This window comes from Opisthorchis viverrini (genome assembly GCF_000715545.1).
Source record: "Opisthorchis viverrini unplaced genomic scaffold opera_v5_454, whole genome shotgun sequence".
Taxonomy (NCBI): domain Eukaryota; kingdom Metazoa; phylum Platyhelminthes; class Trematoda; order Opisthorchiida; family Opisthorchiidae; genus Opisthorchis; species Opisthorchis viverrini.
This window is the reverse complement of record NW_008752105.1, coordinates 46223-73118: the sequence shown is the minus strand read 5'-3', so window position 1 is coordinate 73118 and position 26896 is coordinate 46223. Positions and strand designations below refer to the sequence as shown.

At 42.9% G+C, this 26896-nt stretch overlaps 2 protein-coding genes across 2 annotated transcripts; one reads left to right on the top strand and one right to left on the bottom strand.

Annotated features, from left to right (window-relative positions):
• Positions 1-9292: 9292 nt before the first annotated feature.
• On the top strand, positions 9293-25964 carry T265_11094 (hypothetical protein; the record flags this gene model as incomplete). Its single annotated transcript, XM_009177656.1, has 6 exons — positions 9293-9833; positions 17127-17468; positions 18260-18544; positions 21832-22107; positions 23535-23815; positions 25694-25964. The coding sequence occupies 5 exons, from the start codon at positions 17154-17156 to the stop codon at positions 25770-25772; spliced, it is 1236 nt and encodes a 411-aa protein (XP_009175920.1).
• Positions 17556-21681, bottom strand: T265_11093 (hypothetical protein; the record flags this gene model as incomplete). Its single annotated transcript, XM_009177657.1, has 4 exons — positions 17556-17917; positions 19946-19994; positions 21383-21502; positions 21526-21681. 4 exons carry the CDS (start codon positions 21619-21621, stop codon positions 17556-17558), a joined length of 627 nt encoding a protein of 208 aa, XP_009175921.1.
• Positions 25965-26896: the final 932 nt, after the last annotated feature.

The window sequence follows — 26896 nt, the reverse complement described above, 5'->3', positions numbered from 1 at the left end:
AACTAAACGAACTTTATGGTTGTACGGCAGTGAAGCATCAGTGCCAACACTGATGTCGCTGTCATTGATGATGATGATGATGATGGAACTGGTGAATTCAGCTGAGGAAGCTAATATTGGGTTGAGAAACGTAGCTTGCCTAGTTGTGCGTCAAACATTTGTTTAAACAAAGTGAGAGGTCAGGCAGAGGTAACTTTCTAGTTGAGATAATTTAAGGTGTGCGAAAAAAAGCTCCTGGAGCAGTATAACCAGCCATATTGGTGTTCCAGCTTCATAAAATGATTTTGACAGTTTATTGTCGACGTTATTAATAGCTGCAATTAAGTAAGGTAATTGGAAGAGGTAAGTAACTGGAACATGAGTTTATTTCTTCACAGCCTACTATGTGACACAGGACGGCGAGCCGTTCCACAAAGGTAGCGTTCCGAAACCCTTGGAAGTGCTAAAGACCTTGCTACATGTTCCAGCCAAGTACTCTACGTAAGTTCTGTTCTATACATATAGCAGCGGGGTGATTAAAGTAAAGTCAAATGACCCTAAAGTGTGCTGCTGGCAACGTTATCAGTCTTGGGTGTTTAAGCTGAGTTACTCAAAACCTACTCAACGAATACTTCCAGGCCTATCTTGGTGGCAACAGCTCGCAACTGGTGGTAGCCAAGGAAGTAACCTTGAAAGGTTTGATATTTGAGGGGAAATGTGACATTTCTCGACACTTACTGGCAGATGTTTACCTGCGGATTATAAATAGGCCACCAAGAAGTCCTTTTGAAGTTGTCGACAGTCAACCAGTTGCTCCTCTAGCTTTTGATTTCAACATAGAACGATTTTACGACTATGACGTGGTGGTAGACAGATTATTTATGAAGTTAGGCGATGGTAGTAGGCCCAGCAGTAAACCTTATGGTATGTTACAGTGAATGAATTTAGGGTCTGATATTGTTCTGATCATTCTGTTACCATTTGCTGGCCTTGCGAGTTTTATATATTACAGTAGTGAGTACTGAAACCTCAGGAGCAGCCGATTCTACCAGTGGGACTTAGAGTTGTACCCTATCAGACACTTTAAGGGAGTCCAGGTTAATGACGTTCACGTCAGTTTTTACGTCTAGTTTTTTGTTTCAGTTTCATCTCGTGAGCGAATTCATAAAAAGACCCTCCTATGTCACAGCCGAGGATGTTTTAAAAATGGCATTTTGTGTGACCCCAAGAATGTTTGTGATTGATCAACCATGATGGATTTCACTTTGCAGAGCAATGGTAGGAATGTGATTGTTCAGCAGTTAGCTGGATCTTGCCATCCACCGTGCCTTCAAAGATTGGCTTCACAACCCCTTGCTTTTACTGTATAGTTGCCATTGATGGGTCAAGGAGGTTTCTGAAGTGCCGAATTGACGGTATGGCTAATTCTTTGGCCAAGGAGGACAGCGCTCCGAAGCGTATATCGTCGATATCTGCTGTGATCCTAAGGTTTGTGCTCCACTACCATTAAGGTATACAATTTTTATGTGAACTAAGCAGTGCCGTGTAGATTAAGAAAGATACAGATTTGAATTGGTTTGTTAAGCGTTTTGCCGCCTTCTCCAAGCAGTTCGTTAGACTGTCCTCCGAGTGAAGAGGAGGTATGCTCTGCTTGACATTCCCCAATCTATTGGCCTGTTTGGGCACGAGTATTGGGCTTTCTTCAAACTGTGGTAAGCTAAAATTTTAAACACCTCTTGTCGTATTGGTTCCCAAGAGCAACGTAATTAATTCGGCTTGTTTTGTGTTGTTCTCAAGCAAAGTCACATTTCATCGTTTACTTATTTTTCCTGCTATTGATGTTTGGGTCAGCAAGGTTATGGAAAATTGTCTGGGACACGAAGCTGGTCACAAGCGCCGGAAGACGGACGAAAGAAATCTTTTGTTGGCAGCGTTTGAATGAAGTACCAGTTGCTAGCCCGTACCGGCCCCTGTAGTGCTATAGGATTGACTTCGATCCCAGCCAAAGGTCTGAGTTGCCGACGATGACGATGCTGTGATGACGTAGAAATCGTCAAAGGCTACAGGGCCGCTGCAGCCGAGTGTAAATTATACACGAGCGCTCTTTCGCCATATGTTCCTCGTTCACCAGCACTAGGTAGAGAGAGGGTGGGGTATTAAAACCTGGTCAGTGAGTGGATTCCGTCACATGGTTGAATAGCGGCAGTGAGTGGATTCGTTCTAGTAGCCTGCTTGGTGCTTGATCTGGGAGTAGAAGAACGTTGGGGCTCTCGATGAGCAACAGGTGGGATCAATCTAGACTGCTTGCGGTCAGAAGAGTTGCTAACATAAGGTCGTCCGGAAATGTGTTTTTTGTAGGGCGGTATGGGACTGCAACAAAGCCACTTCTCAACTGGTAAAGCAGAACATACAAAAGATGATATCTGCTACTTGTATGGAGGGATAGTGCTGTGGTAATATAGTGCGGGTCCTCCAATCCTTGTTTTGCCCGTCGCGCTCCATAGGCGAAAATCCTGAGATTTGGCTTTTTGAATCTCACATGTCCTTGGACAAGGGAAGAATAACCGCGTTTATGCGATCACGATGAGGTTTTATCTAAAAGTCTGATGTCTGTCCATCTGCTCAGCATTTTTGCGGGGGTGGCCTGAGTTTTCGTATGGCAGCCCGGGGCATTCAACGAAATTTGAGTGCTCTCTGTGACCGGCATTTGGGAAATTGTGGAGCGTTCAAAGAAGCTGAGTTGTGTTTGCATGCAAAATGTTTCGATTGGGAGGTGTTATCGTGTACCATTTGAACGAATTTACTATCGGTTGGGTGTAAGACAAAGTATTGCTTGGCTATGTACAGTCTGTCGCATAGTGTAGTTGCCATTCCACTAGAGTCTGGTACAACAGATTGGTGGACGTCATGACAACACTGATGATGCCTAGACCAATGACGGGCAAAGACGGGCTACCCTAGCGGTCGGAAGGCCGTGGCTGTCCATGAGCTGCTGGATGTACTTCCGTTCAATGTACTCAAGGAGGTAGTTGACAGCCTATCCGGACGAGTCAGTTTGAGTAATCTGAGTGGGAAACAACATGCTGTTTATTTTGATTCTTTATCATTAGGGATTGTATCAGGGCGTTTGATATAATCGCTCAAGATTATATCTGAGTAAATGCACCACACAGAAGTTTGATATATAATACAAGCTGCCGCCAGAAATGCTTGTACGCCCTTCGTCATGCTAAAACCGGGTCAGAAGTCGGAATCTGCTAGCGTGTGGTACACAAGGTTGTCTTGAAAGTCCGGTCGAGTTATTGGGGTTTGGATTGACACTCATGATGGAAGAAGCCTAATGCCAGTTCTCATTCTCCTCTACTTTTTCAGCTGCTAGAGATGACTCACTGGGTTCCAGCAACTTTGAGTGTTTTCCTGTGTTGTTCGGGGGTGATGATGAACCGTAAGAGCACTTGACAGCTTAGTCGCCTAATGGAAATACCATGTTTGGTACAGCAGTATTTGAGTCGGTTGAACCAGGCACAAATACGCCAACAACTTGAGCAGAGAATGGTCAGGTGGTCAAGCAAAAGAGCCAGACTTTTTATCCATGTGCGTTTATGGATCTTCTGAGGCGGCGTGGATAGCGGATTTATGCTGAGTTTGGACCGGGGACAGGCCTTTGTCTATTTCCTAAGTGAAGTTAGCAGCTGCCATTCAAACTTGTTTCTTCGTATTCTTCGTGGGTGAAACCTGCTATTAGGGCTTTCAGAAGCAGTTTATTCTCACGGGTTTCGCGGAAAAATGATACAGTCGAGTCATCCATGAAATGCAAGAAATCTTTGGTTCTGGGCTTTTAGCAGGTGAGGTGTTTTTTCTCAATCGTATTCTTTGCAACATTTCTACTGTGAATTGCATTTCTCTTGTTATTTAATCGTCGTCGAGGTTTTCAATTTCGGGTTAGCTGGATTTCCGTTCAAATTTCTCCCAATAGATAACCTTGAGCCAAAAGTTGCAAAGGCAACTTGAAGGGATGGAGTGGTTGACCGTGATTAACAACCACGGAGTTCAATTGAACATAATTTTCGACATGAAAAAAGGCGTAAAACCGCGACCGGGAAAAATTCATAAGGGTAACTACTAACTGACCTACCAATGACCTTGAAGCTGCGCAATAAAACACGGGCCACCGATTCACAGAGTGATACATCATCCCTAGGTTGGGATGAATTTCGTGATGGTGGTTGGGGTCAATGACTCGCATAGGCAAGTGGGCTCGTTTGGGAGGATGAATGGAACAGTTGCGGGTGTGCTATCAAACTGAGTACGGCAGTGCCGTGCCATCATTGGCCTGACGTGCTTCAGTTTTTGGACAGCCCCGTGACAGACGTCGAATTTGAGATCTTTCGGCTGGGGTGTGTGGTTCATTGGGCAGCGTTAACAACGGCCATCCTTCAAGCAGGGGAAAGGGGGCCTCCGTCAAGCGACTGACCAGATAAAATTGGTTTACCGGTGTAAACAACGTTTGCTTCAGGATCCTTGGATGGACATCGTTTGGCTCCTAAGCACAGAATGGCCCTATATTTTGCAAGAGTTGGCGAATGTTCTATGCCGTTAGGACCCTCTCAGTTAGGTGTTTCCGCAGTTACGTCTTGGCAAGCTTGGATTTGACGAGTAAGCTGGGGCCGAATAGAGACCTGCACAATGTTCTCTTTAGACTGCAGATACCACTGTTTTGTCCCCCGTGGGTTTGACGTTCCTGTCCTTCTGAGGGACGGCCGTTGGGTTATTTCAACGGCCTCAGTCTCATGTACTTAAACAGCGGATTTCTGGTTTTCCGGGCGATGTTTGTTTTGATGTCTGTTTTCCTGAAAGGCCTGTACTGTGTAAGTTTTGAATCCACGTTTGAGGCGTGGTATTTCCGGCCCAATGGCAGAAGATCCGACACGCTGGAGCTCTATCAAGGGGGGCCTTCGAGCGTTGAAATTACGCACCAACGGGAAATGGGTGACGTGATGGCTAGAGTAGAGTTGCTCAATGGTCCATATTGGGAATAGGTCATCTTCGGGAGCACAGGAGGAGCAACGATGGACCAGACCGAGGAGAACGAAATCGGGCCTATGCTGCGGTATTTGAACTCAAAGTGCATAGCAAAAGTGTGCGAAAATTTGCGAAAAATATCCGCGCATGCATAACATCGCAGGCTATAGTACATTTGTGACTAGGGCACAATGTGTTACGAGTTTGTGAGAACAGAGTAACCTCGGGCTGTGAACCTCTATCGGCGTGACTGCGTTTAGAACGCTGTAGGCAGGACCACGATGTTCTCAAATACTCGGATAACAGCCTCGGAACCAATGGCCGTCTTCAGGCAGAAGGAGTCTTTGGTCGATAGTGACCAGGCACCAGACCATACCGTTTGATGGAGTAACCGCCCTGCTGGGTCCATGTGGACAGGAGCCACGAGTGGGCAAGGAATGACCAAAAAGAAACAAATTGCAGTTGAATTTAGCCTATTGTTGTCAAAGAGTCCACACACGTATGATTCTCCGCATACCGCACCGGATCTGGTTGACTGTGGCTTAAATTCAGGGATAGGTTGCTCCATGCAAAGTGTTGCCAGAATGCCCAACAATGACGCCACTGGAATTTTACAACGGTTGGTCAACTTCTTGAAATGATAAGTGAATAAAAGCAACAGGAAATTTTGGCCCTCTGGGCCGCGGTGATGGTGCCATAACTGTTCGTATCTGAGCTGGCACCTGACACTCGTGAAAATGTTTGACACCATGTTCTCTTTTTCGGGAATACGTGTGGCTTTTATAGGCGATTCTGTCATAATTGGGGAGCGCTGGATGGCTGACCGGTTTCGTATACTGTGAAAAATTTGCTAGTCGGGATTACAGGTAATCGACTATATCGCGTGTTCCCCTTCTAGCAAATTCATTACTGCAAGGTCATTAACGATTGGGCGCACAAAGCCTATTTTTTGTTTGAGAAAGCTTTTAAAGTCTGGTGCCGCATCGTAAAGTTCAAATGGCATGTATAGGAATGCGTGATGGAGGGGGCTTTATTACATCTACACTCGGGACGTCATCAAGAGCCATCTGGATCGTACTCAGCCCTTTTTCAAGAGCATGAGTTCCGTTCGGCCTGACCTTGATGGGCAAAATATGTGGTATTTGACGGTGAGCTGCGATGGTACGGCCGCCCAATGCCAGGTAACTGTCTCATAGGTGCCGATCTTCGGACTCCTTCGGGACTATATGCTACGGTAGTGCGCGAGCGTGTGGTAAGACTTCGCTTGGATGTCTTACCGTTCGTCGAGAGTAAGAAATTTCGTTTTTCAAGACCACCGTGCTTTCAATCGGTAAGGTGTTGTGTACTGTTAGCATTGGGTGTCTTGTCAATATTTTTGCACGGGAGGGAGCAGTCCAGTTGTATAATGCTCAAACGGTCATGGGAGAGAAAAATTGGAAACATATTACAGATGATCATATTGAGTATATATTAGCCGTGGAAAGCGCCAGTTTGAATGGATTTCGAAGGCGAAATTTAAGAAAAAGTAGTCATCGGCAAGGCATACTGTTGGTGCCGCCATTCACTGTCTGCGGGCTCAAGAACTTTATCTCACGGATGCCTTATGGTCCTGTGAGTAGTGAATTTAGCTTGTCCACCATGTACACGGCATGGTGTATTTGAGAAATGAGCTGGTTTATCAAATCAGACAAGTGGAGCAAACGATTGAGCTGTTTGGTTTTACACGCTGGTTTGCTTGTTATCCTGATACATAGAGAAGAATGAAAAAGGATCTGAATACTCGAAGAAGACGGTATTTGCCCTGAAACTTTGATGACGCAGGGCAACGAAGGGTAATCGTCAAGCTACTGTTGAGATGAGTGCTAAATATTTACAAAAGAACCCCATTTAATTTTGTACCTTCGCCTCCGCAAAAGCGTCAGTGAGTGCACTGGGTTAGTTTGCCTGGTCATAGCAGTGGGCTTTCTCTCCTTTGTGACGTCATGGAGCTGTCGTAAAACTGATTGAATTGTGGAGAAAATCGTGTTATTACACAGGTGGTGAAGTTGTCGGACGCCAACAATGAGGATATTATTCCCAAATAGTGTATGATCAAGCCAGTCAAATTTGGAAAGGTAGGCCGGGAACAAAACGGGTGAGAGGGCAAGGCCAAGTAACTGTTGTTATCGCATGATAAGTTAATGGAAATGGCCGAAAACAAAGAATACGAACAATTAGATACGAGACGTACAAATATTTCAATGATGAAACCGGTTCATATAAGCTAAAACTGAAAAAAATTCTGAAATTCGGTAACCTGTGGCAACTGAGTTGATAGGTTGTTCCACCTCAAACGTAAGCGGAGTTGATAAGGAGAAGAAATTCCCAGCATGCGCAAATGACGGCCTTCGACTCAAATATATGGTGTACATCGACGCTGGATAGACTCCGCAATCGCCCCACTTTGCTTGAATAATTTTGTACCACTCCACTTCATTTGATTAGCCAAAGTAAACTTCATGGTCTCCGCCGGTATCACGTGCACTGGCTCGGAGGACAGTGCAAGATTCCCCAGAAATTTGCACGCTAGTTGCAACAATTCTGGAGTGAGACATTTTCAGGTGGAATGCGTAACGTCGGTAGGCTCAAGTATTTCAGAAAGCACAACGAACAGCCAGAGGACATAGCCGCCGATGACCCCCATTCATTATTGCTGAATGCGTTGCGGCTTACCTTAGCGGCTTCTATTCACAGCTAGGCCCGCACCTATGCACGTCACGCACTATGAGATCTTACCTATATATGATAACCCAACCCATAGGCCAGCGAATTCCCATCAGTTGTCGAATGCCTCTCAGGCCAAGGTTGTAATTGGTGTGCATGTTATATTCACGCATGAGTTGCCAGAGCGAGGAAAGATCTTCTGGTTAGTATGTTCCATGATATTGGCGAAGCGAACACGTCCTCCCAGACGGACGCCTATTGGCAATGTCGTGAAATATAATAAGCTTGGGTGCGCCGAATTGCTGTCGATCTATCCTCCGGGCTCGGAAGTTAGATTGCAAACGTTTCATCACCAATCGTGGTGACATCGTCGTCAACCCCGCACTTACGATGTCACCTAGATTGGTGACGAAACAGCCAAGCTCGGCGAAAAGACCAACAAGCAACGCACGACTGTGTTCAGTAAAATGATGTGGCACTTCCGAAGTGAACCATCGCACGCTGAGTGCAAATGGCGCACGTGCGACCCGTGAATAACCAGTGGAAACTTAGATACGAGGCACAGCCGCTGTTATTTTTTGTGGAATTTTCAAATCATTAAGAAATATACGTGGTTATCATTCGCTGAAAAGTTACTCAGATGCGGCATCCAAACAGGCCATACTGTAGAATATGTATCAACTACTTTTGGCGTTAGTATTCTGTACATTCTGTTCACAGAATGTACGTGCTTCTTAATGATTTAGATGTGCCTGAAAGCAGCACACCATCATGTCACAGTTGAACAGCCTTGACAGCCCACACCCCTGATCCGATTATACCTCAATTGGCATGTTTCCTACAAGCTGGAATATAAGCCTGTTAATATTATTATAATGACAATTATTAGTATCCATCACGGATGTCTTAATTTGGTCCCCCCGCCCATCATGTACCTGAGCAACCTGAACGGGTTGGGAAGACGGTTAGAAGTCACACATTCCTCGTACCATTCGTCATAAGAAAGGTGAACAGCTTTTGCTCACATAGTAATACTCATATGGTCTGAGTAGAATCACTCACTAGTACAGTGCGTGCCGTCAATCACTACAACAACTTGGAAAATTGGAGCTGATATGTTTTTTGTCTTCGGACAAAAGGTGTGGCTAAAATGACCAATGTCGTACTCCACTCAAAGCACACCACCGCATTCGTGAAGCCACACAAAATCACTCGACGCGCTGTTTAAATAAGCAGGTGAGACGCAAAAATTGACCTATTTGATAACGGGGATCTGGAATGGACGCGGTGGCTCTAGGTGTTTCAAGTGATGACTTCAAATATCTACCTGCTACGTAGTGCCACTTATCCGAGCACACGGTCTCTCGTGATTCAGCAGAGAACTGAACCCTTCCAAATTGCCACGCATCAGGTCTGGGTCCGCGAGTACCATGTCAAACAATCTTGACGATCCAGTGACTATTTTCCCGGTGGTTGGAAGCCACCAGGATGAACTGTTGTCAGTTTTACTGAATCAAAATCTGGTTGGCATAGAAATTTGGCGGTACAGGATGGTGCGTTCCGTTACGATTTTCATAAAGACTCCAGCCTTCAAGTAGTGTCCACAGCGCCAAAAGTCATGCAACTAGCCACAACTCTTCGGGGTCATTGAGCTCAAAGAAAACAAAGGCCTCAAATTATCGAACTGTTGACAAGAAATCTGTTGTGGATGAGGGCCTGTTTGGAGATCCGCAACGTCTTAAAGATAAACAGGTGGGATAATCCTAACAAATAAGAATAAACAGACACATTAAGAACAATCGAAGTGGGTGGATCTGTGGCAGCGAAGAGCAGGAACCCGAAATAATTGTATCACGTCCTTCCCTTTCGAAGCAAGAATGCGAACGGGAGCGCATATTTTTGAAGAATAAGCGCATAAGACATGTTGCTTCTGACCTTATCCGTGAGCTCATGTAAGGATCTCCACGGTATCATACCTTTTTAGAGTCCCATCGGATGAACCAAACGCAAAATCGATCATTCTCACGAAGGACAAATATGACGAATTGACGCAAAAAGCGAAAATCATCACTGAAGCAGATGAAAAGGAAGCGGCAAGGAGAGCGAAAGAGCTGAACGAAGCAAACGCCGTAAGTTTCTTGTACTCAGAAATTATTTCGGAATCCTTCTTCCATAATTTGGTAAGCGGTACGTGACACGAATTTTGACCTGCGGCCCAAAACCGAGAGAAATTCAGGAGTAACAACTCTTAGGAGATTTTCTAAAACAATATGGCTGGTTTTCGATGTGAGAAAAAAGATACAGAAGTCGTAAAACACTTGAACTAATGACGATTATACCGAGTATATACTAACTTAAGAGAATGAAGGGTAACTTAATTAAAAGACAAAAAATCCATGACATTAATTCCGCCTATTATCTTCAAATCGTTATCTGACTAGAGTGATGCTGAATTTCCGAAAAGGTGCTCGAGCGAGTTCGTCGGAGCTCTTCGAAACCTGTTTCAGGTCTTCTGGGTCTTCAGCCGCTAGCTAGTGCCTTCCCAGTTCTGCCACGCTTAGGTCTTATTGTGCAGACATTAATTCTTCGGTTTCGATTAGGTCCTTGTGATCCCGGCTTCATCGCTAATGTTCCGGACAGCTGACAAACACACTCAGGCCTCGGAGCCTGGCTACACACTGATGATTTCGCGCCCTGGAATGTTCCATCTACGTTCGTTGAGTTTCTGAGAATAAGATAATACGTATAATAATAACGGCTGCCCAAATCTTAATCCCTGCGTTGTTGATGTGACGGTGGAACAATTTGGTTGTCCTTATCTCCGGAAAGAGCAGCAGTTCAAGGTATTCTTTGTTGTGCCTAATCCGCCCCAGAAGGCTGGGATATTTTTGCCGAGCAGAAGTCTTCGAAATGCTCTCTAGTGTATTTTCAATGTAGTTTCTCTATTTGCACTAAGTAAATACTCCAATTTTCGCAGTCAGATAAAAACTCAAATCCCACACAATCGAACGGCTAATGGTACTTTAAACCAGATTCAAACAAAACTGATTTCCCCTTGAACATTGTTCTGCATACTCCTGGGTGTAGGCGGACAATGATGGACCTAATGTTTACTCTGAAACAGTTGTGATTACTTTTTGGTGCACACCGCCCTCCGTAATATAGGGGAGTTCGAGGGCCGCGATACTTTCAGGATACCCGATCCCAGAAAAGAGCAGCTGAAAATTATGAATTGAGTTCGAACTGGAGACCTTTAGATCATTAAGCTGACACCTTAGCCAATCAGCTCCCTCAAGGTGCGGACGAGTATTTCTCTAGCTTTCGGCCGTTTCATCTACTCTCCTTAACCTGATTGACAGTACATGTATGAGGTGGCATGAGGGGGCGTATTGCCCCTATGCATGACAAGTTACACACTATGTCCTGACCTACGTCGTCAGGTTTGAAAACACGGAGGGTGATAAAAATGACTTTGGTCAAAGCAAACAGCTCGGGAGTGAATGAAAATTTATGGTTTTATCGTGAAACATTGATCTATGAGGCAATAATAAGTACAGACTACTATCAGTTTTCTGCCTCCTGACACTGTAATTAATATTAGCAGGGCAAACCAGAGCTAAAAACAAACCACTGCTACCTTTAGCCTACACAATTCTAAGACCCGTGCCTGAAAAGGCAGTAGGAGAAAACATAGGTCATGGCCGGATTTCTACATTTCCATTAGGTGGTTCAGAAGGAAATGCAACACATCACTGCATATACTACTCATTGTTTGTTGGATGAGAAGATGAAACATTTTATTATAATGTGTCTGCCCAAAGAAATCGCATACATTGCTTTGTTTTGGGCGATTATTACTTGTCTACGAAGGGTTCACAGTTTGGTGTTAGCTCAGGTAGCTGTTGATTCTTTTACAAAGTTTAGCAATCTGTTTTCAAACGCTTCGTCACCAGCTGCAATAGTAATAACAACAAGAGCTACAAATTTTCTGATTAATTGTATCTAGACCTAAAATTGCTAACTCTTAACTCAAATGATTTTATGATTCCGAAGGAAGAACCGGCTGTTTTGAAGACTACCATAGTCATATCTGATAGAAAGCACAGTGCGGAGGAGACCTTAAAGTTTCCTGTACAGATTAATCGGTCACCGTCGACGTAATAACTGCTTGAAAAAGCAGATTTTATGTAGCCATTACAGCGCCCGGATTAGTCACGAGTTTTGGGTAGGATGAAATATCCACTTTGGCAAAAGAACAAGCACAATATTGGTGAACGTAACAGCAGTCAAACTGATGTTAGCTATACAGCCGTTCAACTAAAGCAAATTGAATGCTTTTATATTCCCATGTTAACCGAATGGCAATCATTCTATCACACAGATCAGAGTAGTGCACCTGCAAATTGCCAATAGACTGAATTATAAAAATTGCCAAGGCATCAGAAGAAACCTAATCTGTACAATTTTATGTGCTCACTGAAATCAAGATGAAGAACCATACAAAGTGATGACAAAATTCAAAACCCCGAAATTCATGAAACCATGAAAAAAGTAGATGATTATGGTGAGTTGTCTCAAGAGGTAATTCTGATTAGGTGGCTAAAATACATAAACAATATCAATTGAACACTCATTCGCTCATCTTCAAGACTAAAATGTAGAATTTGTGGGTGATCATAGCTTTTCCCTCTTTTCCTGAGGGTTGGGCTGGGTTTAACAGAAAGGTCCAAAAACGTTTATTGCTCTAGATATCAGTACTCAGATCTACACTTTTCAAGGTCTTTATCGTTATTATACATCTTATATTTTATACCTATATCTATATCGAGTTCGAACTTTCAAGTACAGGAACAGTGTGTTCAATAGTTTAAAGGTAGGGTGCGGAATCTTGGTAAATAACGGAATGATAAACTTTTAGGCTAATTTATATATGGCATAATAGTGGTTTACAAGGTTTTGGCTACTGGTGAACAACAATGAAAGACAGCGTATTCTTAAACTAAGCACAGTTGACAACCTCGCATGTTACAAGTTATAAAAGATATGGTTGAAGAACTCACTAGCAACGCTCTCGATTTCTGAAATCTAATTGCAGGATGATCGACCTTAAGATGTATGGATGATGAACACTTTAGTGATAACTTCCACCTTAAAAATACTTCTAGTTTACAAACAAACCAGCTGGTCTGGTTTTAAAGCACAACAAAGTTAAACCAGCCATCTAATTCGTTTCTCTTAATCCATCCAAATCTGAGTCATACTAATCATAGCGGACCACCGGTTAAATGCACGTATTATTCGTGAATAAAATCCATCAGAAAGTTCAGATTCTTAAAGATTATCTCAATAAACCCCTAAAACTACTGAGATTCTCAACTACAGTGAAAGCTAGTCATATAGTGCGAGACAGTTCTAGATCAAATCTGGACAGTGTAAGACAGTCTAAGACCAATGTTAACCAGTGATATCCCAATATATAGCGCAAAGCCGTTGTACCTTTACCCTTGTACGTACCTTGCTCGTTGCGATAAAGCTGCTGCGTTCCTTGTCAGCGAGTCTTTTTCCGTCACTAGGCACTAAAGCGGAGACAACAATCAGACAAAAGAAAATCAGATTATCAATATAAAATTGAATTGATCAGTAAAACAGAGTTAGGGACAATAACTTGTAGGACTCAGTTCGGCGTAGCCCTCATACTAGAAAGCAGGAAAGTGAAACTTAACAGTTGCCAGTGATTAGTCATCACTCAGCTTTGGATGACTAAATGTAAAGTGAAATTTTGCTTTATATTTTAGTGTATGTTTGTTGTAACACAAGGTGGAAAGTTCCACTCATAACTTCACATTTACTTCAGATTTTGGTTCAATTCAGCTTGCTGTTTCGTATCGGTTGGCAGAAAACTTCAGGTTAAAGTGGTAAATTGGGAAGGCCTTTATAGTACCCGTATCTTTTGTCCCCGTTACTTTATGTTCTAATGAACGATGTTACTGCCTAGTAATGCCAATGTTAAGCGAAAACGGGGGTTCGACTTATTCTACATCACTCTAAAAAATAACTGCATAGGTTTTGGGTTCGACCCTTGTTTGAAGGATCGTGTTCAATCCTTTCCGGGTTTCTGAATAGTTTGGCTGATATTCTGACCTAATTCTGGTAGTTAGTAGTATTTTTCCAGTGAAAACAAGGGATAAAATGAACCTCTAGTGTATTATGGAGGTGGTTGAGTGCGTACAGCGTTCGGATATCCAAATTTCCTTTCTCTTCTGTCTCTCCTGTTGGGTTTAAATTTATTCTGCGTAGGCTCAGATGTTTTTAGAATGAATTACTCTGGGACATTTACAGGCACTATGGATGAAAGGCGTAAAACACTCCACTCTGAATAATGTGTGACAATCAACACTTTATACTAGCACTTGGAAGTTTCTCCGTCTTTCACTTTTCCTGTAGTTCTCCGGTATACCTCGCAAGTGGTTGATTTAACTGAGTTTGTGACTTCGTCTTTGCGAAGTGGCTAAAAGCTGACGCGCGACCACAGCGCGATCACAACGCACTCACAATATCACCTCGAATGATAACGAGGCTTTTTAAACAAAATGATCAAACTCGGTGAATAATCCAACCACCAACTGAATAAGTTTCTCCACTCTCTCCTTTTGTTCTACATCAAAGCATGGTACAATTCAAAATCATGTTAGTTTGTTTTGACTTTTTTGTATTAGAAAACTACCGGCGTGTGTCAGATATCGTGAAAAATCAGTAAAGGTTGATAGTTATTCAATAGAATACATAATGATGGACCTTGTAGGATACCACTAATTGTTGTCAACTAGACGGGAATGGCTTTCCGGAAACTTTTTGAGAATACTATTCCAAGATAGAGGTCACTGATACGCGTAAGGAATGAACCTGGGACACCGGAATTTCGAAGTTAGTAAATTCCCATAAACATCTCTCTTGACGTTAAAATAAATATCCTGTGCTGAGTGTTTGTTCGCTGCAGACTTCATTCATTTGTCTCTAGCTGACAGCAAGCGAATCATATACTATCATGGATTACAATAGTTTATTGGATCGTATTTTCTCACAGATGAGGCGGGCTACAAATTTCCGCGCACAAATATTTCTGAGTTGATGCTAGAACCTTATCCGACTGTTATCCTGAAAATTACACGCTACTGACAATGCTTTCAGTACGCCGAGTATTATCGACTTCTGAGTGTGCTGCCTGTTAAGAGTAAGGTATTAGTGTACTCATTTGCAAATCAATTTGGTTTTTACAGGAGATTCAAGTGAATCTCTCCTGTATGGTGTTCTTTGACCAAATGTGCTGCACACAGGCCGCCTTCTGTTTCAGTTCGTACGATGTTCGAGATATCGCGGTATATTTTCACAAAGGAAATAAGTGCGTAAATACAGCACTGGAGGTGGATAGATGGACCGTTAAGTGGGGGATTGGGAATGGAGCTATGCATTAAAAGCAATGGCTTGGATGCACCGGCACCATTGAAAACGCGACTAGGTCATGTCTGACAATGTCTCTAACCACTGATATGGCCTGTCTCGCGGTCCCCATCCAGGAAGACGGCAATGACCAGCACAGTCGAGTTTGCTGGTAATGGCAACAAACGCACCCATTTGAGGCGGCCTGTTTACAGAACATCTACTTAAAGAACGTCATAAACAAGAGGCTCACTTGAGTCACGCACAAAAACAAATTTATAAGCGAACGAGTTTATTTTTCGAAAACAGTCCAATCTGGGTTCAAGGTTAACGGAATTTCGTGGACTGCGCTTACCTGATGAGCCTCATGAAGGGCGAAACCGGTCGTGGGCTGTCGACGTTTTTTAAGCAATCTTATGAGTAGTTTCATTTATGCAAAGTATGGCACTATGTGTATTGAACGCAAATTTACGGATCCAAAAGCTGCTAAACTGTTTGGCCTGCAGGTGCTACGTTACAGAAAACATTTCCGTTCACAAGATTGAATACCCTTAGAACGGACCAAAATTATCAGCGTTACGTCTTGAAAGATGCGTATTTCGGTACCGCCGTTGCACCTGGTCACATTTAACATTGCAATAGATCTGGTAAAAACAACGAAGAAGTTGCGCCACGTTTTTTAAAAGAAAACAAACATGTTACCGGGAGGCGAATATGAAGTGTTCATCAGTGCTTTAAAAAAGGTTCGCGAACCTTAGTTGTGCTCATTAACACATTACAACCCAATAACTCAGCAGTAACACGTCGTCTTCAATCATATACCCAGGTAACTTTGCAAGGTAGTAGCAGTCTCATTCTACTTGCACCTGCGTAACCTTATCACTTTAATGGTTTCATTTTGTTTCCTGATTTTCACATATTATATATAATCCGTGCAGTTCTGCAGTGGTTTTCCAGCTTTCGACCCTTAACCTGCCTGTTGGCTATTATTAATCTAAGAAGTCCGGGATATTACAAGCAATGTGGAAGATGGTAATTTGGACCACACAAAATAAACTTTGTTTGCCGTGGAGCCAAGTTGAACAGTGCAAGAGATTGCTGCGCACGCCTAAAAATAAGTTGTGAAAGTGATAATTTACAACAATACTATGATGGTGTCGCACTTCTACATTTCAGCTGGGGTCTAGTATGCAGCAGTCAATATTACACAAAGCGAGAACTTTAGATTTCCTTCTTTAAAATGTGTGACGACCCGTTTCGGTTCGATCCAAAACCAGTCATAATGACTGCGCAGTGTGCTGGTGAAGCACAAATGAATGGCAGTGAGAACGGATTGAAGGGTCGTGCCTTTTGGCCAATTTGTCTTATCCAACAAAGCCAGTTTTGACGAATATGCGGTAAAAAATAAAAATAAAAGCAAAATTTCGCGAATTTTGAACCATATTTGCTTCCGTGAATTGCAGAAGGGGTCTCGTCTGATAGTTGAGAAATTCTCAGTGCGTATGATCGGAAATTTCCCCAGCGGCCGAATTTTTATGCTTGACTTGGAAAGAAATTTGCTGTTTCATTGCACGTTCTTGATTAGTCCTTAAACAGTCTTTGAAAACTTCAATTTTATAACAGACGATGAAATTATCGGTAGGAATGAATTGATCTACGAATCTAGCAGCAATACTACAACGCGAAAGCGCGATTGGCCAAGTCCTGAGTTAATAAAGAGGGAGTTAGAGAAGCTGAGCGTTTGGATCGCTTATACAGCAGGATTCGGTGAGAACCAGAGTAAAAATTGGTCCCAATCTCTAAATTCTTGTCCCTTACTCTGGCAGCAACTATTGTTTTATATTTCACACGGTGCATTCTCAGACTCACTAGGTGATAATTTTACGCTGACTGAAGTTCCATATGTGGCTCAATTTTTCGGAGATTACAAGCGCTTCCATAATTAATGCGTGCTTGCCGTTTCCTGCATATTCTATCCGCACCAGGCGGCTTCCCAGGCTCGAAAGGAACAGATGCACCAGTATGACTTGGCCCGTACGAAGAATGAAAAATTGACAGATTTGGAAGAGGAAGCCCGGAAGCAAGCCGAAGTTCTCCTGCAGAAGGCCTTGGAGCAAAGACAGGATCAAGAAGATGAGATTCGGGCTTTGAACGAATTGATTTTAAACGCAAAAATACAAGCAATCCGTGATGAACAGATTTTGGAGAAGAAACAAATTCAAAAGGAGTTGAATGAGGAGGAATTAAGATTGGACAATATGATGGAACTTGAAAGGCAAAACGCTATCCGTATTCAAGAGGAGATTGATAAACAAAGACAGGAACAGGTGGGTCTTTATGTTACGTCTTGTGAAATTTGAAGAACTCCGTATTAAATTGTTACACGTGTCGAAGAGGACATGAAAGTTCAGTGGTTAGAGCCCAGAGTTACTGACCGTAGGGTCCTTAGTTCGAACCCGACCTCTGCCTCTCGAATTCCCCTGTGTGGGCTTGGGCGACCCAGAAGTATCCCAGCCTCCGTGCTTCCTTGTGGTAGTATGGCTTTTAGGCATCAAAAGGGTGCTATAGCTGAAAGATTTGGGTAACAGGTATCGAAGTATCTTAGTTTTCATAATTTTCAATACATGGAGTGACGCAATAGGCGGTGAGTAATGCATGAAGATGAGGTCTAACCTACTCTTTTGTAATTGGCACTCAGCCGAATCACCTTCCAGCTGAGCCTCTGTCGATGGTGAGCCAAGACCTTTTTGGGCACATATCAAATATCGTCTCGTTGCTATATGTATATGATGTATCACATCAGTGAGACATCACAGTATATGAAGTCTAAGAAAGGTTGTGATAACCTTGGAGTATCAATTCCAGATAGTTTTACATTAAGCCGCCTGCGACTAAAGTTCCCGGAGAATGTGAATCACGCGTAGCGGAACCGACGAGCAATAGTCACTCAAGCAGTCAGCAGAGAATCATACCACAAGTATGCTGCTATTCACAGTGTGATACAATAAACCAGATTACTTCATCTCTGTGAGAGTATTTTGGATACACATCAAGTCCACTAATCACCATCTAAATAATTACCAATCACTGAGTCCTCTGGTTCTTTACTTTTCAACAGGAGATGCTTGGAGCCTGTGAAGTCCTCAATCAGATTCAACAAAATCGGCAGGATCGGTTACTGGAACTCGAACGAAATGAGCAAGAAAACGCTCTGGTGCAACAGAGGATTAGCGAAGAACTAATGAAAGAAATTGCAAACCGAGAGGTTAAACGGCAAATGCAAAACAAAATTCGTATGGACCTAAATGAGGCAAACGAGGCCATGCGCAAGCACCGAGAAGAGGAGAAAGAAAGGGATCGTTTGTTCGATCTGAAGATTTTAGAAATTCAAAGGCAGAAGGCTGTAAGTTTATTTCAATTGGTTATGGGTAGTTTTGTTTGGCAAGTCGCCTAGGGATACAGGGCTGTTGGCGAATTTGCAAAAAAGTGAATCTATTTCGATAAAGTGTATGAAATTCTGTTAGATTACGAATGGACTGATGGAAGAGTTAGAAACGTACAATGCAAATCGGTTGGCGTTACAAGCGCACAGAGAACAATACAGATACGGTTTGTGCAGGTTCGACAATTCTTCCACACTTTGTGCTGGTAAAAGTGTGTAGCATTATCTGCTCGATGTGTATATCACTTATCTCCAAGCACGCTGTTTTTTCGAAATGTTGTCTTTTTGTCATCAAGCCATCCAACCGTATTATATCACAGTTGTGCTCCACGCTAAGATCCAAAATCCTTGCCAGCTATGCTACAAGAATGATAATGTCATCGATATTTGCACTTTATCTAACAGCCTTACTTATCCTAACCTGGATTTCAAATTCTAATTGTCTCTGATTTGGTCAAAGCTGAAAGTTTGTATGGGTACTACAACCGCCAACAAAGTTATTCTGAAGCTGTAAAAAATTTAGATCCACAAAAACCTTACACGATTCTTTGTGACTCAGCATAGACTATTGAGCATAAATCCTTTTCTCTTAAAGTAAAGCTGTACAAATTTTCGAACTTGTGTGGACACAGTGCCACATGGATATCACCTGCAAAGTCAGTGCCATCTTTGTTCATTCACTTCTCTCCACACAGGCAGCTAGGATATGCTGCCAGATTCCTGTAGAATGATACACGTATGTCAAGAAGTTTTCGGTAGCCTAGTGAAGAGTTTCTGTCAAGAAAAAATACTGCAATATCTTAAATATCGGACCAACTGGAAATTGAGGTTGCCTGTGTGCAGCTCTTTTCATTGACGCATACCATAAACAAGAGATTCAGCCGGGATTCAGTTGTTTAAAATTCGGAACTACGTAGGTCAGTGACCATCAATCACTTGAATATCCTCATTTTGTTATTAAAAAGATAATTAACGGACTAATCGTCTTCGGAATCTCGTCCCTAGGCCAATCCTTATTCGATGGTTCCAGTCAAAAAAGTAAACAAAATAAGCGTAGATTTACAAGGCGAGTTACGATTTGCCCAGTAATGTTATGTGGGCTACCAACTAACGGATATAAGTTCAACTGATTGAACGACACGTGACTAGTCGTTTTCAGGGCCAAGACAAGCTAAGTGATCGCACAAAGCGCCTCTGGTGACACAAGATTGGATTGCGTAGGCGTATGCAACAGCTTCCACGATTACATTGACTTCAGCAACGTCCGCAGAGCCCGGTAGATGACTCCAAACATTTCGTGGGTGTTGGCCAGTGTCAATTCTGGTGGACCTGGTCATCTAAGAAGGAAATGCGCTCTCACACTTTCTTCCTGAGTTGCCTTGTTGTTCACCAAATACATTCTGCTGTCCAACTGAAGGATAGAGTGTACAACAATGTTTTGTGTGTGGAGTGACATCTTGGCTCTGAGTTTTAAGTGGAGCTTGCTGTCAGTAGTGAAACAGGATCTGAGAGTAGCTAATGCGAGGGCGTGTAAACTTTTAAAGCGCACACTCAAAACAGGCTTCTTTCACACACTCATGCTGGCCGGACGGACTGGTTGTTGTACTACTTTTTCATTGGTAATGCGTTCAGGATATCCACTGCATCTCAGCACTTTGGAGATGTAAGCCGGTTCAGTTTCCAGGATTCCGGTGGACTGAATTCGCTTTGCTCCGATTCATCAGACTGTATTTCAGATTGTTCTGCGAAGCGATTGAAATTCGTGTACTGACCAACCCTACAGTACACAGCCGTGTTTTGCAGGTGAACTGAGTTTCAAGTGAAGCATGCTACTGGCAATGAACCAGTATCTCAGAGTCGCAGCTGTAAGTCTACGCTGCGGAAAACTGCAAGATAGTTCGTCATGTAAATTATCGGCACTGCGTTGCGTCAGAAAAACGTTAATGCACACAAAGATTCGTGAAGAATAGATAATGAACATTTTTACGATTGCCTCGTATTCGATGTTGAGTGAGTACCACAGGATATGAAACTGAACGAGCCACACTCGGCAATGAATATAGAAACGAATGACAATATGTTCGATTACAGTTCAGTTTTGAAGAACTCAATGATTCTTCTACTGGTGGTCAGAATTTGCGTGTTTTCATATCAGCGTTGTCCGTTGAGAAATGTATGCAGTCCTGACAGCAGTGTCACCGAATACTGAAACTCAAATTCGGGATTTAACTGAACCGGAGATTCCTAGTTACTTTATATGTATTCCCATGTATGAAACCAGCCTGACAGATGATACTCGGTTGCAGCTGGCTAAAACGTGTTTCAACGTACGACATAAGATGGGTAGGCGGTTTTCGTAACGGATCGTGCCACAGTGAATATTGCTAACGCGAAGCAATTTCCAGGGTTAGCAAACTTAGCGCATGCGATGATAGAAAAAGCTTTTCGAGCTAGATTTTTCCATCTAAGTGAGACTATCTGATCTCTGTCCCATCATAAGAAAGGAAACCTTTACAAATGTTCATTTACATTCGGTATTTTTCTCCTTTATTGCTCGGTTTTATTCTGACGCTTCAGCGCACTACGGCTGTGCAACTCCGGAGTACTGAAGCACTGCCAGGTTGTCCGAGCATAAGCAGGAACAAACAAAACGGTTAGAATGAGTTCGGACCACGGACAATCTGGATCGTGGGGTCAGCCTTTAATCGACGAAAAAAGCTAGATGATCGACAAAATCCTAAATTTGCAAACTATCCAGCGTGGATGAATGTTGAACTTGGTGCCATTCCATGAATACACCAGTTGACGAAGTGCTTGGTTGGAGAAGCTGTAAGATCTGACTGCCAACCGATGTCGGTGGCGATCTTGTTGCCAGACTCTATCTAGATTGCCTGAATGAGTGTCTCGAGATGTAGGAACCTAGTAAGCTAGCACTAAGTAACTTCCCCGTCCACATTTATTGTTTTCCTCACAATATGGCTTTCAAATAAATCATGGTTGTACGGCAGCGAAGCATCGGTGGTGAACTCTGATGTCATGCTCTCAACGATGATGATGATGAAACGGCTACTGGTTTTCACTTGAGATTTCCTTTTGTGCTGAAAATCCGGCAAGCATTACTAATTTACAACCTTAAAAACGCCTGGATTTGGACGATCAGTGGTCATGTAGGGCACCACATAGTGTACTAACGGTTTTTGCCACTTCCCACGAAAATGAATCCCTAATTCATTTTTATTACGCTGTAGGAACGGGAAGCTGCATACGAAGCTGAACAAGCACAAGTGCGGTTGGAAAAGGAGTTGGAAATCGCCCGTCTACGAGCACTCCAAGAAAGAGCCTCTGATGAGGCTGCCGAAAGAGATGCTTTGAGAGCAAAGCGGGCTGCAGAAGCCAGGGAACGGGAATGGCGTCGGAAGGAGAGGGCAGATGCCCTGAAAAAGAAAGAGACTGAGGACGAACTTAAGAGGGCGAGAATCGCCCGGCGGAAGAGNGTTTACTGGCCATTGAGGCTGGACGAGAACGTATGGAGTTTGAAAGAATTTTGAAGTGAGTGACAAAGGCTTCTATATACTCTCTCCTTAGCATGTAGACATACTTCTTATATTGCATGTAGTCGAGAAGATTGATCCTGAGACGAATTTTGGCGTCGAAATGCTTGACTAGTTTTTGTTTACTGGCACAAAATTGCCCTATATGGTTACCAAGATCCGTCTAATAGCAAGCTGTGCTTACGACTCAGGCCGTTTGTACTCCAGTCTGTACATTCAGGAGGCATTCGCACACGTGTCTCAGTGGCCTGTTCGCATGACCGACACACTTACAAGCCGATCAATTTTTACATAACACCTTTTCACAGCGTTAATCATAGAACCTGATTTATATTGATTTTCTCTTCTTTTTATCGTCCAGTTCCAATTTTATAAACTTCCAATCAGTGAGGACCAGAGGGGGCTGCGCGTTCTGAACCTATTATTTTCCCATAATCACTTCAATTTTGCCGCATCCAGTAGGAAGATAAGTCGGCTCCGAGCCCTTTAAACCGTTTTGTGTCAGGTCAGCTAAGGAGGTTGCGGAAATCCTGTGAATAGTTCCCTGAATGCTCACATGAAAAGGAACTCATAAAAGTTAACTAAGAGTACTAAAAGCCATGTACATAACGTTTCTGCACGGAGAAAACTAGCTATTCAAGAAACAAACAGAGTGGGTCTTCTCAAAAAGGCTAAGACGAAAAGTGGCGTGTTATCCTTGCGGTTTTGCTTCACTTTGGTAAAAGACATCTCCCTCCGCAAAGCGTAAAAGTCTGCTCACAACCAGCGTTCAGAAACTGCTACAATATATGAACTCCAATAAAGTTTGTAATTTTGGGTACCCTAGGTTAAATACTCACCTCAAAGAGTGGGTCCATTCAGGTTTACGGTGCACCTAGTGACTGCGTTTTTATACCCTGCTATCGACCCAGTTCACCTGCACTCTTCACACACCCGTTGGAGTGTTGGTTATTCTGCTCAACTACAATAAACAGAGGATTTTTGGGTATATTCTTAAAGTGGAAAGATTTCAAACTTTCTTGATGATAGCTTTCACTCAAGATGTTTTCCATTAGTATGCACTGTTGAAGGCATATTTCAATGGACCCGCTGGAAACAAACTGAATAACTAATCTGTTTCGTTTCGAGAGCACAGTGCCGATGAAACTGTTTTACTGATCCATCCGAGTTGAATTTCCGTGTAAATGGCGGTTTACTGATACCGATCGTTGTCGAGGTTGTGTTTGAGCTGGAAACAAACTGAATAACTAATCTGTTTCGTTTCGAGAGCACAGTGCCGATGAAACTGTTTTACTGATCCATCCGAGTTGAATTTCCGTGTAAATGGCGGTTTACTGATACCGATCGTTGTCGAGGTTTGTGTTTGAGGCTTATCACCAGACTGATTGAATCTATGACAGTTTGGATTACGGAAAAAATTTCAATGTGAACCGATTGTTTGCATAATTGATTTCAGACGACAGAAAGAACTAATGGAAAACGATCAGCGGGAGCGGGCCGAAGCAGACCAGAAGAACAAGAAATATGCTGAGGAAATTCGGAAACAGATATGTCTGAAGGAACAAGAACGGATTGCAGAGAGGAATGCCTTCTTTGAAGAAGGCGTTCGGTTGGAGGAAGAGTCTAGGCTACGCCGAATGCGTTTGGCAGAAGCAAAAGAAAGAAAGTTACGGGAACTAAGGTTAGTTAGTAGTGAATTATACATACCGGCTGTTTTTACCCTGAAGCTTTTCCCAGTTCATAGATCAGACAATTTATGTCACTGCACGTGGTCCTGGTGATTGTAGCTTGTTTATCCCACATGCCGTAGGTTTTTTCTCCAGACCAATAAGTTAATGAAAGTCGCAGAGAAATAATCGGCCATTGTTCCAGCATGACCACAGCTTCACAAAAACACCGCGCACCCAGATCCTCAACTATCAAGTGAACATTGAAATTTTTTATTGTAATTAATTCAAAAAAGCAGGCAAGCTAATCAAATACGGCCTGCGCTACCAGAATAGCGAAGTCAACTTCTGATGCACTGGGTACAGGGCCCCAAATAATGACGATAGAACCTCGAGGATACTACTGTCAAGTCTGATGTGATGGACGTGACAATATTAAAAAGAACAACGACACGCCTGTTTATTCTTAGGCACCTCGCATCTGCAGCAATGGCTTTGGAATGGTCTACTCCAAGACTCTTCTCATTCTCTACAGAGTTGTTAATACAAATCGCAGCATTCGAAAGAGTCACTACTGATTAAGCAGTATCACCTTCCCCAGTCGCTCGTCGAATTTGGTTAAAAACCACGGTTGGTTCATTTAGATAATGAACATTATCATCAGATGAGAGTTCGAAATACTGTGGAAGGTGCTGAAAAGATGAAATTTGGAAATACGAAGTAATGACTCACATGGCAGTTGAAGATGTCTGAAACCGTCGTGGATCCTACGTTAAGTGCTTCAAGTAAAGATGGAGTGTGAACTAAATCATCAGAAATAGAATTTAGAATCAGTGTTTGCTGTGTGATACTCTGAACGGGGGTTAAGGGCGAAACGGTGAACAGGCCGTTCGGTTGTAGTCATACTGACAGAGTGAGATAAGTTTGGCTTTGATTTGACTGAGTGGGATTGGAAGTGAAGAAAAGAGCAATAAGTGGATAAGAACCATTTCTCATTATTTTTGGCCGTTGAGTGTCCTGAGCTAGGTTTATTCTGCGGTTCTGAATAAACTTCTCCGGGAATGACGGGAGTAGATGCCTTCAAAACTGAGTCACTATTAGGTTCACTTGAGCAAATTTATTCTAGAGTCCACCGTACATTACAGCGACCCAAGGAGTAAATAGTTTGTATCCAGAATAAGTAGTACATTTGTGAGTTTCTTGTGAAGGTTCGCTGATCTTATCCTCATTCAGCTCAATATTTATCTGCTGTCACTACCTTTGGTTGCGAGAACTATCAGAAACATGTGTAGAAAACGTTGGTTGACCATTCATTCACCGTCGTAAGCATCTGGAAAAGTTCCCATTCATTTGCTTATTTTAGTTTAAAGCCAGGCGTGTGAAGACAGATTTTGGGATTGGGAACAAGTGACCACTCACCCAATTGCATTCTGATGACTTAGTCTGAGCCCAACTTTCATGCCGACGGAATCGACTTACAGAAAGCACGGTCGATAGCGAGTTCGTTGATCGAGAGAATTCATGAAGCCGAATTGCTATCGTACTTGGCGTTGTGTTACAATCCGGTTAGATTACGTTACCTCTGATTACCATAAACATCAGCAAGGGCTGGGTCCACTCAAGAGAAAAATCCACAAACTGCGCTACGCCTTGTTTACACCAGGCGACTTTTCGACCGAAACAGGGATTATCTATGCTAGTTTAGTCTTGCTAAGTTGTCCAAAGTCAATAATGATATGAGCTCTAAAAACATACGGAATTTCAATGATGAACTTAGTTGGAGACAAGAGGCAAATAAAATATTCCGAATTGCTTTACCAAATAACACTTGTTGTTGTTACACGCCAATTTGGAATTTCAACAGTACTTGTATTTTCCTGCACATTCCACAGGGAGGCCGGAATTCCAGAAAAATATCTGCACCAAGTAGAACGAAAAGTTCTTCACATGGGCTCCGTAGAAAAGAGCTGAAAATTTCCCCAATCAACTGAGATAACTGCTCTTCTTTGAAAGGCCTGCGATCTTTGAAACCCCCCTGTCACTAGGACGTACTGCATTGAATTTCAGATCGAAATGTCGCCAGAACACTCATATGTGCCCCAAAAGCTATCCCTCTCTTCAATCAACTAATGAACGGCGCTGGGTATCAGTATCAATAAATACCTTTCTTTCGAAAAATTTTCTTGAGTAGCTCTTTCTCGTCTAACTGCTACTGACTCACAAAATTAAGGACATCGTTTTCAACGACGGTGAAAGCTCATTTTTTATTCGTGCTCATTTGCAATTCCAAGCTGAGATAAAGGCTTCTCAACTTGGAAGTTCAGAACCGTCGCATGGTTCCACACTTACCAGTCAGAACTTTGTGAATTAACCAGTGAACACAACCGCATTAATGAACCTAATCGGCGGTGATATCTTCTGTTGGATGAACTGCTTTGAATACCAAAAACAAGCTTCCGGTTCAGGACTTGCGCGCTATCTGATTTATAACCAAAAGGCTACACCGCAGTAAAAAGGCAATGAAAGGTCAACATCATCATAATCATCATCATTATCAGCTTAAAGAAACGTTTACTTGTCGTACAGTGGTTATAGCTGTTGCAGTTTCGTTCACAGATAACTTAGGGAGGTGGAGTAGATAGTTGCGCATTGGAGACTGAAGCTGATATAACTGGGAAGAGAGGTGCTGGCAAAAAGGCAACAGCTTGGATGTACGCGCGCCATTGAGGGCGTGGCTGACAGTGTCCCTAACCATCGATGTGTCCTTTCTCGGGGTCTCCATCCAGGGAGACGGCACTCACCAGCGGAGCTGAGTTTGCTGATAATGGCTTTTATACTTCGCTGTCAAGTCGTTGTTCAACCTCCCCTGTCTCTGTTCCACTCCTCGGGCGGTGGAGCAAAGAGCCTTTTGAGGAAGTTGTAATCCAAGAATCCAGTTGAATCTCTTGTTCGTGACATTTTTCATATTCATATACATAATAATTCATATTCTATTTTAGCTGGTACGAATGAGAGATTCACATGGATTAAGTTGGGCCTCGCGTCAAAACAAAATTAGTGTGTAAGCGAGAGTTTTTGGTGGGTCATTTCCAGTT